Below are 13,244 nucleotides of genomic sequence, written 5' to 3'. Positions count from 1 at the left end.
GAGCAAACCAGCACAATACTTTGGTATTCTTGGCCTTCAGTTCACACATTTTTCAAATTGACGGGTGTAGATCTGCAACTTAATTTCCTCCATTGAAAAGGAAATAGGCATCTCCATTTTACAGGGGAAGGAACAGAACCATGACAGACTTAATCGGTACATTCCAAAATACAGTAGATTATGTGAAAAAGCAGTATAGCAATTTCAACCCAAATACTGGTTTCCAGACTCCAGTTAAATAGGGATTTTAGGTCAGTGGTTTCATTTTGATCTAGTTATGCTAGTAATAGCTACAGCACAAATTCAGTCAAGCATGTAATTGAAAACTTGTTGTCAAGGTAAATACTTCTATTGATCAAAAGCATTTGGCAAGAAAGAATGGTAAATCAGGGAGAAATGACAAAAGAGAGAGGAAGGGAGAATTAATATCTTCACACCTTAAAACCAGCCATATTCTGGCTATTTTTCATGACAGTTTATATGACATATATGGGAAATACAAGAATCTCACAATTTGTCAATTCTGTATGTATCATTCCACTGATTAGCTTCTGAACCCCAGGTCATGAGAACAAACCAGGCTGTGCTTATCTTTAATTCTGGACCTCTACCATTAGTTAACAGAAAATACGAAACATGGCAGCTTCTCTATTTTTATGAACTAAATACACTAGGAACCATTAAATAAGAATGGAAAATATTAGCTTCCATAGTTAACTTCTTTTGTAGCTTAACTTTTTATGCCTGGGAGAGTCTAGTTTTAAAATTAACCTAAACCACAAGCAAAACCCCTGCACATGAAGGGCAGGTCAGCATGAAGCAGGAGACTCTTGATTTGGCTGCTGTCTGGCTTTTTGTTTGTTTACTTTTAAATATAAATATGCATTTAAACAAGAGCCTCTGAGAACAGTTATCTACCAAGGTCATGGCCAAAGGACTCTAACTTATTAAATGCTGATTACTTTCCAGTCCAAGGGACATCGACAACATTTAATTTCACATCAGACTGCATTCTTAAATAGTGACTGACAGGATTCTTTTTGCCATGAGAAGAATCCCAAACCTGCACAATTCATTACAGCCATGGAAAATGCCAGGGAATGCTTTTACAACAGATGTGCCTTAGGCTCACATCCCTATTTTTTACTCTTTCCACTGCCAGGAAAACTGCTTTCATGTTTATTGCTGGAGGCATCACTGTGGAAGCTTATTATTGGCAGGTTAGATACTGCTTTTCTCAATGGCAAGGAAACTTTCAGGTGCCACTCTACACTGAAAGGGAAGCAAAGCCAAACTAATGGGACAGCTAGCAGAGAAGAGCCAAACCCTACCATGACAGTTTCAGACATCTAGAACTCTTAAGGGAAACCAATGAAGAAGATAAATAGCATGCTCCTGAACTCTCTCATCAATACAAATTTCAAACCTAAGAAGGTCTATTCTTCTTCCCCCAGAGACATGCCACTCACTAAAACCAATGTGTCTACTGCAGGCAAGGGACATGCCAGAACTTTCTGAATTATTCATAGATCCAATTACTGAAAAGAAAAAGAGTAGCAAGGATGATATGGTGATTTCCACCAGCTGAGGAACAGCTCACGTTCTTTGCCATGAGCCTTCTGTGAAAGTCAGCAGCGCCTTGATTCCTGTGCCACACATTCACAATGCGGTTGGAATCACTACCTGTGGCAGTAGGCAGCCAGGGACCCCAGCAGTAGCAGTAGAACCAGCACAGCTACACACACTGTGATGGTGATATTCCGCATCTTCACCCGCTCAGCGTGCTGCTGCTCCCACCACTCCAGATCACTGAACTGGCACCGCTCCCCGACGTAGCCTGTCACACAGCTGCCAAAAGGAAGTGAGCACACTTTGTAACTGGTGGTGGAGGAAAAACCCCAGATCATCACTTCAGTTACCTGCTATATTGATTTACCACTGGCAACCGCTACAGAAGTATCTGGTTGAATTTAGTAGTGGTGAAGACAAAATGACTTTAAAGAAATGGCTGTCAAAACATGTAGAATTCAATATTTAAATACTTTTTTATTGTACAGCTATTGAATCACCTATAGAAATATACAGATAGATTATAATTTCCAGATTCCAATGGGTAAAGAATAGAAAAAATTATTTTCTCTTAAATCCTGCTGCGTGATTAGTATTTCCCTAAGACTTTCCACTGAACTGTTTCCAGCAGCAAGCTTTCCCTTCTTTGAAATAGGCAATACAGGACTTACGTATTTCAGAGTGATTTTGTTAAGTGAATCAAATTTTAATCTGAATCCTTATTTTAAAATAAAAGACAAATGAAAGTGTTTAAAAAAACCATCATGTGGGTTAGAAATATCTTCATAATTTAGTTTTAATACAAGCTTCTTCTAGGCAGTTTTTATTTGTTTGTTTTTACCACTGAAAACCCAGCATAGAAATATCAGAGCATGAAACCCTCAAATCAAAATTACTGCAAAGTGAGAAATACATCAAGAAGAATCTCAGTCTAGTTTTACTGTCCAAAGTGAGAGACATAAAAAAGGAAATAATAAACAATAAGAAATGAAAAATCTATTCAATTTATAACAATCTCTCAGCAATGTAGGCTCAAATCCTTCTCACAATTTTTATCGGTCTAGTTTTACTCAAGTAAAAAGAGCTAGTCAAATGAGCAAAAGAAGTAGCAGCATTTACCTAATGCCCTGAAAATGTTATATCAGCATTCATTATTAAATCAGGCACAAGCACTCTCATTCTGTCACAAATTAGAATGCATATATGTTGGAAGGCAAAAAAATGCTCATTTTTTAATGTAAGATCACAATAAATTCCAAATAAGCTATCAGATGTACTTTGTAGTGTTAGAGCTTTTATTAATTAAAATACAATGTGATTTTTGCTAGATAACATTTTTCCATTACTTCATTCTGGTATTTAATATATTACAGCCTACATGAATGAATGCTGCCATCTAGTGAGAATTCAGCAATGTGAGAATTAGCAAGGTCCACACACAAACCCTGGCCCCCAAGAACACAGTGAAACACTGTTGCTCCTCAGTTTTTTAAAAGGCTTCCACTTCCAGAACTGAAGAATAAGTACATTTGGATTCTTATTATGCAGAAAAAAAGATGTGATCCCATTTGAAAGTTCTGCAGTTGTAGACTCTCAGTTTCAATAGGAGAAACTCAATGAGGTGAAAAAAGGTAGTTTTCAATGCCACTGAAATTTACGCTAAAAATTCATAACAAATACGAGAGATAACCATGAATCTATCTCCTATAATGGTTTTGCCCAAGGGTTTTGCTGAGCTCAGGAAATCCATGGCACAAAGCATCCACTTCATTCCCATGTATGGACATGAGATAATTTTTTTTCACATTCCTGCAGGTACAGAGGTCTGTAGGCAGGACAGACAAATTATATTTAAAAATAAGAATGCCTTGGATTTGACAGTGTTTGCAGGAATGGCCTGGTATAGAGGTTCCTGCAGCGCAGTACAAGGAAGATTTGGGGCAATGGTGGGCCAAAGAAACCCTTCAGCGCAATGCTTGCTTTCCTCACTCCAGGGTAATACCAGGGCCACCTGAGTTACTGAGACACAGAGGGACATTTTCTTGCTACGGAACAGCATCCATGCCCTGCACAGGTCCTCACTTACCAGGTGAGACCCCAGGGGAGGAGGCAGGCATTGGATTTTTCCCACTGTAAACACTTTTATGCTTGATTTTGAAGAAAGATATAACACAGGTTCAAATATAATCAAGTTACACAATTAAACTCCAGCACTAGTGGTTTTGAAGTAATGATTCATTACCAGTCCCCATGGGACTAGGTTGTCACATGGTCCAGGCCAAGGCTGACTCCTGGAGATATGAGATTCTCTTTGCTTTTATCAGTAACTGCATTTGGGGAACTAGGAATGAGGCTTCACAAAAATATTGACAGGAGGAAGGAGGTCTCATTTTTGAGGTGTCATGGCTACTCTCAATGTTTTTAAGAGGACCATCATGTTGTACCCTTTCTGCCAGGGACTGAGACTCTTCAAACTGTGGGGGAAGATGTTGACACCAGAATTCTCTTCCCTGGTCCCAATCAGAGAAGACAAGAGAGAGGTTTCCTCTTCCATCCCAGTGAGTGCTACACATGAACAGCAAGGCTAACAGAGGTACAAGTCAGCATGATCTGTACAGGACAGACAGCAAGCACCTCTTTCATAGAGCCATGACCACTAAGTCATTTAACCACCTATCTCACATTTCCAAAGCAAAGAATTGAGTGCTTAGGGAACAAATCCAGTCCTACTATTAATTGCAATGGGTGTGAATGGAGTGACCACTTACAGAAACTTACAGTGATCACTTACAGAAAAGAGCATAGTCTAATGATTCTAGTCTAATTGCTAGCATGAGTGATGAACAGATAATTTATGAACAAACACTTCACACTCTGCACCCAGCTGAGCCCTAAGGATACCATTCATCAGCACAGACAACACAAATTTCTGTACTTACTTGCAGGCATAGTCTTGTAGATCAGAAACATAATTGCACACTCCGCCATGGAGGCAGTATGACTCGTACGAAGGAGGGCATCCTACAGTATCACCTTGCACAGGGTGTGTAGCGTATTCATTGCTGATAACAGTGGGGGACACAGTAGGTTCTGAAACACAGGATTTCACAAGGACATCTCAAACTTTTGACTGCATAGACAACGTGATCTTACAGCAGAGTTCCAGAAATTCAAGATAGGAATGTAGGCAAAAATTTCTAATTTCAACCAATTACTTGTGTTTTACCTATTTGATTATGTTGCTTACCAAATTTAGGCACACAGAACTTTAGATCAAAATATTAAATATGCTTGATTCTAGGTTTGTAATGAAAGACGCACAGAGGCTGGCTGTGTTCTGTTTATTTAGCTCTGAAGAAAAACTGTACTGGCTGTCCAGTTACTTACACTCAAATGATTTTTGAAGTTTATGCAGCTTTAAAACTCCACCACGCATAAAGTACAGATATACGGTGAAGGGTGACTGTTTTTCACATATTTGGATCTCAGACTGAGAAGTTTTCATATGCAACTTGCCATTCTTATTCAGATTATTTCTACTCCACTGCCATCCAGTTTATTGCATCTGATGTGACTGCAGATCACATTTGTTATTGTTTCAGGCTAGCTCAGGTACAGATAACAGCATCATTGGGGAAGCAGGGAACTCTGTTGACCCAGTTCTTCAAAGGGTTCTGTAGCCTGCTCTCCGAGTGGCACACTGTCACCTACATAGATATCCAAACTAGCTAGTTTTAAAGGTAGTTCTAATATCTCTGTGCAGCATGACCTACGGGGCAGACATGCCCTTACAGAAAAGGAGTGCTTTCTTGACTGCTTTGATGCTGCAGCAAATCTATAGGTCAGAACCAAACATCTACATGGCAAAGAATTTCTAGAAGGATGGCTTAGCAGAAATGTGCCTAATCACTCTCAAACATTTATGGGATCAGTTTTATGACTTACACTAGTTTTATTGCAACATGACCTTCAATGACATTTGGTTTTTAAAATTTCATTTGCAGGAGAACTGTCACAGCAAAGAGCCTGAATGGAAAGGGATGACTGATTTTAGTGAACCTCAGGTGTGACTGATTTCTGCAAGGAAAATTTCAGCTTGCTAAAAGAGCTTATTAGGCTAAGAACTAAAACAGTGTGTTAACACCCATGAAGACATGGGATCAGATTTACAGCTGAGGGACCTAGAAGGCATTACTTCCAAGTCATGCATCATTTAAAATCATCATTTCCTGAGTGACACCTGAAACTACTGAAAGCTTAAGTAACTGAAAAGGCGATGAGGATCTGATAGGTGTTCTACTTTAAAAAGCCATCATTTCCTTCTGTTTTTCTGCAGAAACAGATCTGTGACAATCACAGAGTATTCCTCCATCATCAGACAGTCACTTGATCTGGAGTAAAATTCACCTCGATGCAGAGGGCTGGCACAGAGTAAAATGATGAGTCACCCAGCTCCATGTTTTCAGAGAATGCTGCTGTCATATTAAGGCACATTTTGAAAGGAGGGTCAGATAGCCACTAGTGCTGAACCTTCAGCAGCTCCCTTCATTAAATTGGTAACCAGATTTTCTAAAGCGTTTCAGAGTACTTTTGAAAAATTAGCCATGGGATCTGAAAGACTAGTTTAGTCTGAAGAATTAAACGGAACTTAAATTATGTGCAGTTCTTGTGCTAGCCTTCTGTAGAGGGAAAGAAGGCAGAGAGTTTGAAAATTACACAGACTGAAATCACCTCCAAAAATGTTACCTCCAAGGAGCATTTACTTCTGCTGTTGATTGTAAAGGCCGTTAGATAGATGTGTCATTACATTTAGACAGTAAAACTGGCATTGAACCTTAATGTAGGTACTTCCAAACTAAACTCAAATCTGGTCTCTTTAGCCCACCTCAAAACAGGCTCCTAAAGCAATGCTAAATGGATCCACAAGCTGCCCAGTATGACACTATACAGGGTTTTCTTAATTTCCAGGTATCGCTATTTATCCAAGAGCACAGTTCTTAGTTAAGGGCCTCTTCATTTTAATTGCTCACTCAGTTTACTCACTGCAACCAATGCCAGTTCCAGAAGCATCATCAGCACGTGAGCAAGTGAAGTTTCCTTCTGTATTTGTGCAGGTTGTGTTCTCTCCACAGGTGTGGGACCCCATCTTGCACTCATCAATATCTGTCACCCAAACAGTCTGCAGTTAGAAGAATGAAATGCCTCAGAGCATCGGTTAAAAGGGCAGCAGTTGCAACATTGCAGTCTCCTGGCAGTGAGGAAAAACACCAAAGACTTTCCCTCTGCAAATATGCCTTCATGGAAAATGTAGCAGAAAAGAACCCAGCATACTTTCTATGCCAAGTAATCACAGCCTCCCCAGCCTCTCAGAGCATGGTATGCTGCTGCAGAAGCTCTCCACAGGGAGAAGGAAGGAAAAGCCACCCCATGAAACATAATGAGTACAGTAGAGTTGAAGAGAAGACTTTTTTGTACTAGGTACATTCTCCTGGCATTGTTAGTCATAACTTGCACCCTGGATGAGTACTAGAGCGCTGTCAGTTGGCATTCTTGCATTAAGACAGCAGAAGGGTTTGGGAGTGGGAAGTTGCCCATCCCTATACCACCCTGCCTTGGTCCAGCCTAAACAAAAAGTTTAGAGAGAAGGAAAGGGTCTAGAAACCTATAGGTTTATCTAGTCTATGTAAACACTTAATGAAGCGAGCCTCTGAATTACGATGAAGAGGCTCCTTTATTTCAAGAGTTTCCAGGCTCTGCTAGACTCACATATACCTCTCACTTACATCCTGCTGCACATCCTCACACTGCCTCCACACCTTCTCTAGCACAGCCCACAGCGGCAGCTCCTGCCAGGCTGGCACTCACCCCCCAGGTGTCACCTGCTAAGTACCAAAGCATCCCCCTCAAAGGTGGGAACTTTGAAAGGGTTCACATACCAGAGTTTGGGAGCCTACGATTCATTTTATGAACTGTCAGCAGAATACTTTGGAGAAACAAAATCACAGATCAACCATCCCAATTAGTGTGAAATGATTGCTTAAACCACTGGGACTTTTTCTACAGTAAAATTTTTCCTACAGGATCTGGCCCAAAACAGTCTAGAAAATTCAGAGCACTTTTAAAAGCAAAAATACAGGAGCAAAACTATTGCAGCATATTCCAATAAATGTGATTTCAGCAATGCAACATGCCCATAATAATGATCTTGTTCTTAATTTTTCAGTCATCCTTATCTGTATCGAGGAACCAAGGTCCAGTAAAGACTATATGACAATTGGGTCAAATTTAATGGGCTTTGATTTAAGCTATAAGGAGAGAGGAAAAAGAAAAGGCCAAAGGAGAAGCCAAGACTTTCATAAAGCTCTGAACAAACTGTGGGCTAGTCAAATACTGGGGGAAAAAATGTTCCTGGTCCTTCACATTTACTGCTAAAATGGATTAAAAAATTAAGAAATGTAGGGAATGAACTAAAGACCTGGCATTAGAGCTGGATGGGAAAATCAGTGGGTCTGATTATTAACAAGACTCTAAATGTACTCAAGCCGTCAGTGTCAACACCTTGAACCTCATGCCTATTAAACAGGCCTGGAATTATTTGATGAGTATTATGACACACTCAATTCCTGCTTTCGTTTATATTCATGGCAACGATTTCCAATAAAGCTCTACTGCTTCACCTCCACTTCCCTCCTCCCCTTCACTCTTCCTCTCTCTCCTGCTGTAGCTACTAAAAAGAGTGCAAACACTGAGAGGAGGTATTCACTGACTACAGGCTTTGCATATTGATCACTAGCTGAGGTTGCCACACTTCAAACAGGAAGGAAAGAATAAAAAGGAAGAAATTATAAATGTCAGCTGTCTGTGGGAACCACTGCTAGGATCCATGCCCCTTCCAGATTTTTCAAAAAGAACCGAAACAGTTCATCTGACAACTTCACAGCTTGATGCAAGGCTAGCCCAAATCATAAGACATGTCTCTTCCTCTTTCAGCCTGTCCCAGCCTTCCAGACACAGCACAGCCCTCACACATGTCTGTACCGTAGCAATGGACTCCATCTCCAGTGTAGCCCTCCAGACATTTACAGACATAGCCCCCTTCCGTATTGATACAGCCCGACACATTTCGATTACAGCGGTCCATATTTACAGCACACTCATCAACATCTGTGAGACAAAACAAGGACATAGGACACATGGGTCATGAACCATCAGGTAAATCGATAAAAAGAAATGTCTACATCATGAATCTCCCTCAGACTATGCTGTCGCTTGTCATTTGTGCATCTGAAACAAATAGGAAGAGAAGGGCTTTGTGGTCTTTTCTTGGTATGAAATTTGATGGGGATGTTCTAAAGAGTCTAAGACAGTCAACCAGTTACTTTCAACTGGAGACCTATAGATTCCACAAATATCAGTTTTTTCAAAAAAAATATCCCCTTTGGAGGCAATGATCCTATTTAAAATTAGCCTTATATTTTTCAACCCTACTCAGACAAAAGCTTTGTTTTGAAAAAGAACACATAAGCTTTAAAAAAAAGGTACCAGAATGAAAAAAAAAAATTACATTCATTTCATCTTCCAATTTTTTTTTCCTTTCCATAGCAACATAGACTCCTGTGAGTTTTCATGTTTAGTGACCAAATGGTAAATTGTTCTGTTTCTAATGCCTTCATGTCTTGACCTTTATGAGTGAACAAAGTGCTTCCATTTATGTTGTATGCAAGTCCAAAAACTTAAAGACCACTGTGAGCAATGTGTTGTCTGATTGTTAGTCTCTTTCCGGTTCTAGAAAGAAACAAGAGCAGCACTTTTATATGAACATTACATCAAGAATACTAATTTTTAAGAGATTCCTTAATACATACTTCTAAATTATACATCAACTATCAAGTCTATGGACTGAGGTTTTATTTTTACAAATTTTTACAAATTTTTAGAAATAAATACATTATGCTTTTATTCCTATTATCCCTGTTATTGCTTGTTAATATTAATAGGATTAAAACACATGACTCAGGAAAATAAGGCATGTGATAATTAGCCATTTCATCTCACATGCTCTCTGCTTATCATCCCTTTCAAAATAAGCAATACCATTGACCTTTCTGTGATGGCTCACACAGCAGAGCTGTCAGTGTGAGAAAAGATAGATTTTCTTCCTCTCCCCCAATGTACAGTTTTCCAGAAGGTTGTATTAATGTCTTTTATTACCATAGCATGATTTCCCCTTCCTGGTAAATCCTTTCAAACACTGGCACACAGCACCATCTTCCAGCAAAACACACTGTGCATTGACATCACATTCTAGTGCAGTACAGTCATCTTGATCTATAGCATAAACAAAACCAAAAACAACTCTAGATGTATTTGGACAGATCAAAGGAGGTATTGTATGTAAAAAACCCACCAAAACAACCAAACAAAAAGCTAACAAGAAAACCAGAACTACAGTCAAAGTTTGAAACATAGCTCTCCAGGGTTAATGATGACAAGCCAATACAATCATTAGAGCTCTCTTTGTCTAGGTGGAGTTGAAGTGTCTTTTATTATCAGGATTTTTGAATACTGTATGCAAAACCTATTGTACAATTTAATGATCTAGTGTCATCAAACATATGTAGGATTCACCTGTTTTACTCTGAACAATTTTGTTCAGAGGAACATAATATAAAATCTAAGGGAGAGACTTTCACAAGTGTTCCAAATTAGAAACATTTGTTCTCTAGACCTGGATAATCTTAACAAGTTTGTTGACATAGCAAAGGAACATGGAGACAAAGGGAAAAAAAAGCAGTCCTACATGGCATAATTGCATAGACCCAACCTCCTGTAAGAGGGTTAAGAGCATGAATGCCACCAGTCTTGACAATGAGCCTTTCTTCCTTTAAGGTCTATGGTTTCCTTCTGTTCTATAAACCTGTTCAGAACCTCACAGTAAATAGAAGGAAGACAATCATCAGACTCTACCTGACACCATGATTTCAGCCATCAACAAAACACTGATTTTCTGCTTTTCCCCACTGTCCGTATTCTTGAATATCCCAGTGCTTTGTGTGCTCTGCAGCACAGTCTCTGGTGTTGGCATTGGCACTACCTCCTTGTGCACAGAGATGCTTCCTGAAAAAGACAAGAAAAAAAAGTGACACAGGTTATTTAAATCTCCTGAACTAACTTTCTGATTTTCTATCACTTGTCTACTTTCCAATAATCAAGGTGGTTTTCTTTTAAAATAAACATCAGTACCCTTCCAGACTAGCCTGTTTCTGGCCTCAAATTATTCCTAAAACCACTCACTGGTGGGTTTTCTGAAATACAAAAGACAAGGAATGCAACTCATTGTTCATAATGCTTGTCAGCACTGCACACATCTCTCTTACTGCTAATATGCCAAGGGAAAAATTACAACGGTCAGACAATATGTTATTGTCCCAGGACAACACACCAGTGTCTTCATTCTTCAGAGAAACCATCATTCATTATGTAGAACAAGATGAGTATTTTCCAATGCTATCTGTCAGGATCCTCAAGGGTTTGAGGAGGGTCTTTTTTAGAACTGGAAGATTTTACCTGTTGTTGTGTTGAAAGCATCCAGAGCACGACAAGTTTTTCCATCTTGAGTTTTCCCAAATCCTGGATGGCACATGCAATGGGCAACTCCAAAATTGTTTTCACAGATCTGATCACAGCCTCCATTCTCATAAAGGCAAGGATTTGTCCCTAATGCAGAAAAACAGGCAGCTTAACAAGCTGCTTTTTCAGTCAACATCTCCTTTTAGATGTGCAGAGTTGAAGCAGTTGGGAAAAGAATAAGGACTGACAAAAGCTAGAACATCGTTTTTTAAATTAAAAACAGGTGCATATAATAAAGCATAGATATTATCATCTAGCCTCTGGCGGGAAAGAAGATTAGCATACTCTTTATCTAATAAATGTATCACTTCTTTAAAAAAAAAATTCCTTTATTATTTCTCCTTTAGAGTCCCAGCATTCCCTGAAAGAATGTTACAAGGGCATAGGGAACCTGTGATTACCTTCTCTCAATCCTGGTATATCGAATTACTTTTTTCTGCTTACAAAGAGATTGTTTCCAACAGAAAATCAAATTATTTGATCCAAAACTAATAAATCTTACAAAATCTTTCTCCACGTTGTTATTATTTGTGTGGGGGAGGGGTGCTAATAAACCAGGATAAATAGGAATTAGAAGACTATGGTAGCCTTGTGGCAATTGACCAGCATCTATTCTTGAGCATGATCATAAATATACAAAATCTGTTAGCATTCCTGGGACACATGCCCAGATGATGCTTTCAATAAATGCCAGTCTGACTATGCAAGGCGTTTTTTAAAGAGTCTATTTCTGAGAAGATAATCCTCTCCCCAAGGACATCTATTCTACTGATATCAGTGAACAAGAGGAAGCTAGAAGGGAATGACTGCTTAATTTTTGCAGTATACCTGGTTTCGCCAAAGGATGAACTACAACCATTGATGAGGGTCTCAGCATGCTGCCTCGAAGACGTACCCTGTTTTGGCCGGTCTTCTTGTCCACCCTCATTAGTGATGGCCTAGCCCAGTCAGAAAACCAAAGGTGATCCTCAAACACTGCTACATCAAAAGGGTGGCCTACAAAGAAATTAGATTTCTCATTTCCACATCTGCAGAATACACACAAGAAACCACACAAACAAAAGCAGTCTCTGCATACAGGTCTACTTCTAACACAGTGGCATAGCCATAGCCACTTTTCCACTATGATGTCTCGTGGGGAGACATGGGCACATGTTACTTATGCTTTTAGCAGAGGAAGTTATGACACTTGCCTGACCCAGTACACTCTCTGTACTGCTGGTGACCTCCAACCAGATCAAGTTCACAAGATGCTTCTACCTCAGACATTATAATTTCTTGAAGCAACATTGGGACCAGCTTTTCAGAAGTGGAGTGCCTTCCTCCTCTGTCAGTAAGTGGCCCAGCACAGAGCTGCTGAGGTACACAGCTCCTTTTGCAGTCTTCACATAACAGGGAGGAGAGGAACTCATGGCATGTGCCATCCTGCATAAGTGTACCAGCATGGGGCAACCTGGGAGTTACAGACACTATAGCCACTGAGTCATGATAGGACCCCAAAGCCAGTGTGTGGTCTCTGCAAGTGCCAAAAGTAGACACAAGTGCAATGCAGTGTGGTCCACACATACATATAAACACACAGAGACATTCACTAGCCAATTCATCACAGTGCAAAATTCAAGAGGGGAATTAATTTTCCTCGCTTCAGCCAACTAGCAGCAGTAGGTTGTGACTAGGTAGTCACTGTCTGTTAGCCACCTAACTAATAGTAACAGCTAACACAATCCACAGGATGCAATAGATCATCCAGATAGCTTCCTCTCTTTTCACTGATTAGAAGAGGAACCTAGATTCCAGTTTAGACCAGGCACCTAACACTTACATGATTAACAGTAGGTGAGAGAAATTCCACCCCAAGTGGAGAGCACAGAAATTTTTCCTTGATAGCACAACATTATCTGCACCAGGAAAACTCAGATCCCTAGTTTGACTTCCAGAGAGAAGCTCAGCCATTCAGAATCCAAAGGACACTTTCATATATAAAGGTAGACATACTTACAGATATAAAGATCTTTGCAAAATGACTCTTTTTAATATCTCTCTCA

The 13,244-nt window shown here is 39.7% G+C and overlaps 1 protein-coding gene across 1 annotated transcript in view; it reads right to left on the bottom strand.

Annotated features, from left to right (window-relative positions):
• EGF (epidermal growth factor) overlaps window positions 1-13,244 on the bottom strand; it is a 61,059-nt gene that overhangs the window by 8,917 nt on the left and 38,898 nt on the right. Inside the window, exons 15-22 of the mRNA XM_074866919.1 lie at window positions 12,028-12,195; window positions 11,137-11,286; window positions 10,537-10,686; window positions 9,781-9,897; window positions 8,608-8,733; window positions 6,613-6,732; window positions 4,509-4,659; window positions 1,684-1,848 (exon numbers count right to left, since the gene is read on the bottom strand). Of these exons, the coding sequence (XP_074723020.1) occupies window positions 1,684-1,848; window positions 4,509-4,659; window positions 6,613-6,732; window positions 8,608-8,733; window positions 9,781-9,897; window positions 10,537-10,686; window positions 11,137-11,286; window positions 12,028-12,195 (1,147 nt within the window). The remainder of the gene's footprint in view (window positions 1-1,683; window positions 1,849-4,508; window positions 4,660-6,612; window positions 6,733-8,607; window positions 8,734-9,780; window positions 9,898-10,536; window positions 10,687-11,136; window positions 11,287-12,027; window positions 12,196-13,244) is intronic.

The sequence above is a fragment of the Strix uralensis genome, chromosome 4 (genome assembly GCF_047716275.1).
Source record: "Strix uralensis isolate ZFMK-TIS-50842 chromosome 4, bStrUra1, whole genome shotgun sequence".
Lineage (NCBI taxonomy): Eukaryota > Metazoa > Chordata > Aves > Strigiformes > Strigidae > Strix > Strix uralensis.
This window is presented reverse-complemented; position numbering and strand designations above follow the sequence as displayed.